Here is a 6818-nt window from a genome sequence, read left to right on the forward strand (position 1 = left end):
CACACACACACACACACACACACACTCTAAATAAATGTAAAAAAATAAAAAAATAATACATTAGTAACATATGGTAACTGGAGACCTAGAGCTGCATAAAGTTGGGGCCAGATGTGGACATATGTTCCTTGTCAATGTCTCTGACACTCCAAGTATGTTTAAGGCTGCATAGAAACTCTGGCATGTATAGATTTAAAAAGGAAAGAGGCTGAACTGGCTTTGCTTCTGACTAGTTGTATGATGAACACATTTTAATTTTTAAAACTCAGCTTTTACATCTAACACCATTACCTATTTTTCATTTTTTATTTCAATTAAGAAGTAAATCACAGCTAGCCCAGCTAATGCCTTATACAGGGAAGTTACTCAATGCTAGTCTCATACCCATATCTTGCTTGAGTTACCACTACTACTGCAATTACCACTGCAGTAAGTCCCAATGGCTATACTTTGAAAACTGTCTCAATTTGGTAGAAATATCATAGGTTTAAAGATCAACAACTGTTTTTTTTTTTTTTTTTTTTTTTTCTTGAGACAGGCTCTTACTATGTAGTTCCGCCTGGCCTTGAACTCACTATGTAGCCCAGATAGGCCTGGAACTCATGGCAATTCCCCTGCTTCAGCCTTCTGAGTGCTCAGATTACACATGTGACCAGAACACTCAACTAACAGCTGAATTCTTCAGTGTGATTAGGAGCTGAATTTTCCTATTCTTTTCACGTTCCTTTATCAATAATATAACATTCCCCAAAATAATTTAGTTGCACTCGTCTCAATCATGGAGGGTCACTCTCTTTAACATACTTCCTGAGAGTTTACCACTCACATGTAAACTGTGTAAGACAATTACAGTAGGAGAGGAAAAAAATGTGTACTTTTGTACCTTTTACTTATTATTCTGCTTTCACAAACTGTCAGGGCCAATGGAACCAAAATGACATACTGCTGTGTTGTGGTTTGGGGTTTTTGCAAGCAATACAATACAATACAATACAATACAATACAGGACACATTTTATAAGATTATTTTGTAATCACCCAAAGAATTATATACCAAGAGTGCAAGAAATCTGTCCATACACTAAAGACCCAAGAATCTAGATGAGGGTCTGGATCCTTCATGAGTCCAGGTGAAAACCTAGCACACATAACAATGCTTTCCACAACTCCAACTGGAGGCCTAGAGCCCATGACAATGCCTCATGCACGGCTGGTGCATGGATCTGGGTTGGAAAGGCCCAAAGGTCAGTGGTGGAAGCTAGAACGTCTACGGGAGTGGGATAGAGGACCTGTGCTAGCAGGCTCAGGGATCTGAACTGGGAGCTGGAAGCAATGCTTGGTAAGAAGCAGAGTTCCCCTGAAAAGTACCACAGCCATCCTCAGCAAAAGTGAGGTCCTGAGCTTTTCCAGTGATGAGGAAAGCTGAGTTTCCATCAGGAAAGCCAACGTGACAAGCTTCTCTAGGAGGATGAGCAGTGCACCATCTTACCCTCTGGAGCCAAGAAGTGATGCTCAAGATGAGGACCAGAGCTCCCTAGAAATGAATTGTAGCCATTCTCAGTGACAATGAGGTCCCAAGCTCCTCCTCTGACAAGAACAGCCCAGTTCATCAGGAAAGCCATCATGACAAGGTCCCCAGCAGAATAGCCCAAGAGAACCAAGAGAACCAACAGCTTCACCAGCTTCCCTAACAGCCTCTCAACAGCTTCTCTGATTCTGCCTTTTATGCTACTGGCAACAATCCTCAGGTGGGCCTCCCATACCCAGTACCACATTGGCTCAATTCAGCTGGTGTAACAAGCTGACCACCAGTTAACAATCCACTACGGGGGGTGGGGATTTGGCGCAGCAGCAGAATGTTTACCTAGTAAGATGGAAGCCCTGGGTTCGGTCCTTGGCCCCAAAAACCTTCCCTAACAATCCACTACATACTGTCTCCGAAGTAAGCCCCGTGTTACTGTCTACATGCTTTGCTTTTTTTCTCCCATAGTGAACGTTTTCTAGACATGTCTCTACCCATTCAAATCTTCTACTTACATAACCAGTTCTGTGCCAAACTTGCCGATAATGTTGGTAATGAACCTAATCATTGAATTTGATTCAGTTCTTGTCAAAATTTTTTTGGGACCAGAACTGTGGAAAGAATTTAAGTTCATGAACCAAGGCACCACTGTATTTTTTTTTTTTTTTTTTTTTTAATGTATTTGGTATAAGGTCTACAGGGTCTCACTACACAGACTGGACTGGTAGTGATTCTCCTATTTTCAGCCTCCCAAGCGCTGGGATTACAGGTGCACGCCACCATGCCCAATCTCAATCTTCAATCTCCATCTCAGCGTGCCCTGGGGCAGGGCTGGCATGGCACACCGGGGATCAAACCCTGGCCGCTGCACTCTATCTACATAAGCAGGGGCTTTAGTCCACTGAACTAACTGGCTGGCCCTCCACTGTATTCTTTAAGCCACCAATCCTCCCCACATCCATGAATCTACAGCCATGGTGTTTTTCACTTTCTCCAATTTCAGAGGACAGTGTCTCTTCTTTCCAAATCCAAATTGTAATGTTGAATGTAACTGCTACTGCCTCTTTCCAAACATCTACTGGTGCCTCTACTGTTATTCACCTCCCTCCCGGAGACTTCCTTCTTAGAGCCAAGAGGCACACTTAATTCCAACTACTTAGGAAAACAAAAAGTAGTCCTTCCTTTAAATCTGATCCTCTTGAAAGGAAGCTTACCCACCTCTCTTCAGTAAACACCTTGATGGGAAGCAGAACGGCATACCTCTTTATCTTCTATTTTTACTGTACTATCTAATGCATATAAAAGTTTACATGGACCCAGAAAAATTGCAAAAGACCCTGAAATGGGCAAAAATGATAAAAAAGAGTACTAGGTACCCTTTCTCCAGCGCATCCTTTGGCCCTTGTGAACTATTCTACAAGTTGCAAAACTGGTAAAAATACAAATTCATTCACTCTGTTCAACTGAGCTGCATTGCATTCAACTCTTGCCTTTTTAAAATACTGTTTCCCTGAACTGCCCAGGCTGACCTCCAATATGTGACTCTTAGGCCTTAGCTTCCTGACTAGCTGGAAGTACTGTACAGGTTTGTGCTGCTATGCCTAACCTGGGACTGACAGGAGCACAAATTCTTGACTATATGTATGCCAACTAGTTATATCCAGTGGGATTAACCGACTGTCATGTGGATGCTGACTAATTTAACAACTAATTGTGAACTTATTTCAGCACTGCTAATTACTTATATGTGTGTTACCTTTAAATTACCCCTTGAAGTAAATGGTTGTATCTTCCCAATTCCTTTATAAATTTAATGATTTAATAAAACCCTTGGATATACACTGATTTTACAAGGGTGAGAACTATTCATCTTTAAGAAATTATTCTTCTACCCATGTAACATGTTATCAATATCTGTGAAAAAACCAGTCAATTTAAGAACTTCAGCCTCCCTAAGGAAACCTAAGAAAGTCCAAGGAAGGGCATCAGGGATGTTTATATATGTATATCAATAATATTAATAAAAGATTATGTTAAAAGTTAAAAGTAACAGAGCAGGCTAATGGGATGCTTCACAAAAGTTCTTTGAAGGAAATGACACTGCCTGATGATGAGATCTGAGTTTTCCAGAGCACAATGTAGATTTCAATTGGGCACTTAATGTCCCTATTTTTGCCATCCCTCCACTATCATTAAATCCAGATGACAATATTAACTATTTATAACTATGCTATTCAAAATGATAGTCACTGTCAAATGTGATTATTTCTAACGTGTTTGTTCTAAATTTGTGTTTAAATAAGGTGAGATTAAAAGAACTGTAATATCACTAATCCCACTGTATTGTTTGTTCCTTCCAAAGTAACAATTATTCTCTCTCTCTCTCTTTTTTTTTTTTTTTTTTTTTTTTTTTTGCGGAACAGGTGATTGAACTCAGACCCTTGTGCTTGCAAGGCAAGCGCTTATTCTACTGAGCCATCTCCCCAGCCCCAACAATTATTCTCAATTTTGAGATTTTCTTTTCTCCAAAGATATTTCTCTGTATAATATATTACTTTTCTTTTGCTTATTTTTAAGCTTTAAAAATCATTATTTAATATGTGTGACTAAATGGAGTAATATCTATAAAGTTAGAATATATCTAGTATATTCTAAGTGTTTTAAAGCATTTATTAAATATATTTTTTGGGCTGGGCAGATAGCTCAGCACCTAAAGCACCTGCTTAGGCAGAGCGCAAACTGGGTTCGATCCCCTGCATGCTGTGCTGGCTCTGCCTGTGGGGTGCACTAAGACCGCGATTGAGACTGGGCATGTAATCCCAGCACTTGGGAAGTTGAAAACAGGAGAATCACTAGAAGTCCTATCTACGTAGTGAGACCCTGTAGACTCCCGTAGGTCCTGTCTTAATTACAGGAAAAAAAAAATAATAAAGTGCTTATTTCTTTAAAAAAAATACATTTTTTTCTTTTTGCGGTATTAGGGATTGAACTTGGGACCCTGGGCTTGCCAGGCAGGAGCTTATGCTGCAGAGGTATATTCCAAGCCCTTATATTAAATATATTTTTATTTTTAGGTAACATTCCATTTTAGTGGGCATAGCACAGGTTCTCACTACACAGTTTAGACTCACAGTGATCCTCCTGTTTTAAAAAAATATTTTATTTATTTGGTACAGGGTCTCACTATGTAGCTCAGACTTGTACCTGTCTTAAACTCCCCAGTGCTGGGATTACAGGTGTGCACCACCATGCCTAGCATGATGGCCAGGCATAGGGTGGCTGGCTCAGGACGGGGCTGGCATGTCATACGGTACCAGAATGGAACCTGGGTCTTTGTACTTTTTAGGCAGGTGCTTAGGCCACCAAGATAAATACATTTTTAAAATAAGGTTTTTTGCAAAGTACTTAACAGAATAACAACAAAAATAAAGTGGTACCCATTTAGCACTACTGGTAATTAATTGAGTAAATCAGTGGTTAAAAAAAAATACAGCATTCTATAATTGCTCTGGTTCACTATTTTGTTTCCATTTTTTTCTCTGCTGTTAAATACAGTGGTAATTCCCTAAACAGAGAATAATGTTAAGACCATATCACAATTTACTCATTTTATTTGACAAACATTTTTGAGTTACTGCCTTACTCCATCTTACTGTAGACATTCTTGTATATCTCTCCTAGTATACACATGCAGACTCTCTATAGGATACAGAAACTAGGACCAAACTGCTAAGGTGCTAAGGCAAATGAGTATTCAACACTACAGGAGAATGATAACACTGCTTTTTAATGATTTATCAATTCACACTCCACTGACACTGTATGTCTCTAATGATCTACATTTGTTCTTATATTTGGTATTAATTTTTGTCAAGCTTATAATATCTGTCTTAATTTTCATTCCCTTTATTAGTAATGAAATTTGTCCATCTTTTATAACTTACTGATTTCTACTTTTTTTGATATACTGCGGACTAAACCGTTTGTTAAATTGTATCTGGTCACTCTTCAACCTACTACCATAAGTATGACCTCTGTATCTAACACATTGCTGAAACTGTTTTTTGTGTTTTAAATCTGGGTGTCTTTAGGAAAAAGCCCATTAATCACTTTATTATAGCAAGTGGGTCAATAGCTGAAATGCTTCTAACTCAGTACTCTACCTGTGAGATAGATACAGGGCAAAAACATAAGCAGAGACAGTAAACTCTGGCATCATAAGGGAAGAGTTCTGGGCAAAAGTCACATGGGTGGAATGTTATGTGGTAGATGTTATGGGGATCCAATTTCCAATGCCAGTTCACCAGAGATGTTTTAGAAGCACACATCAGTACAAAATTAGGGACACTGTTCCATTTTATTTCCAATTTAGCTGTATGCAAAACCTGGTAATGTTAGTTGGTACTGATTATGTCTTAGCTTTGGGGGTTAAAGTTTCACTGTGCAAGCCAGGAGGGCCTCAAACTTAATGGTGATCACTCTGCCTCAGCTTCCCAAGTGCTAGGATTACTGGGCTGTACCACTGTACTCAACTATGAGATTCCTTTGGGAATTCCTCAGTCACCAGAAAGAAAGTTGTCCCCCAAATACAGTGGCATTTCTGGTGTGCCAAACACTACTGGGGTGGAATGGAAAGTAGCACTCTGGGCTCGGGGCCTCCCAGCAGGGTGACCCACCACTCTGGAACACAAGGGTGCTGGGACATGATGAGGTGGCCACTCACCAAAATGCAAAGACCATAGGTGGTCCTGTGGCCCCTCTGCACCACAGGACATCCTGGACCTGGAACAACTGTGGCTATGGCATAGAGCACCCAGGACTACTCTCCAGGCCAACAGCAACACCCAGCACACCTGCAACTGAAACTTACTTTCCAGAAGACATTATTGAGTCCTAGCCCAGGTCCAGTGAGTGTGTGGCGAGTTTCCTGCTACCCTGCGCCGGCAGGACCAGTCCCAACCCAGGTGCAGCGTGGGCCGGACCCTCTCCCAACCCCCTCACCATTCCGTAGTACCTCCCCCAACCCACCCGCCGAGTAGGAATTTCTGCCGCATTCCAGGAACCCCCAGACCCAGTCGTAGCCCAGGTCCTGTGAGTGTGGAGCTTCCTCTTCCCCCTACTTCACCTTGCCCCCTCCAGGCACAGCTCAGGCCTGGCATACACGCCTGGGGTGTAACCCTGCAGCTGCAATCCCTGCAGAGAGCGTAGAGGATAGATCCACCCAGATAATCCAAGAGAAGAACATCTTGCCACAGGGGCCCAACAGGTTCAACCTCAAGGGCAGCAGCAGGAAGGAG

At 41.3% G+C, this 6818-nt stretch overlaps 1 protein-coding gene across 1 annotated transcript in view; it reads right to left on the reverse strand.

Moving 5' to 3' along the window:
• Ralgps2 (Ral GEF with PH domain and SH3 binding motif 2) overlaps positions 1-6818 on the reverse strand; it is a 232130-nt gene that overhangs the window by 62422 nt on the left and 162890 nt on the right. The window contains exon 14 of the mRNA XM_023703572.1: positions 4720-4729. Coding sequence (XP_023559340.1) covers positions 4720-4729 — 10 coding nt within the window. The remainder of the gene's footprint in view (positions 1-4719; positions 4730-6818) is intronic.

The sequence above is a fragment of the Octodon degus genome, unplaced genomic scaffold (assembly GCF_000260255.1).
Source record: "Octodon degus isolate 3935 unplaced genomic scaffold, OctDeg1.0 scaffold00176, whole genome shotgun sequence".
Classification (NCBI taxonomy): domain Eukaryota; kingdom Metazoa; phylum Chordata; class Mammalia; order Rodentia; family Octodontidae; genus Octodon; species Octodon degus.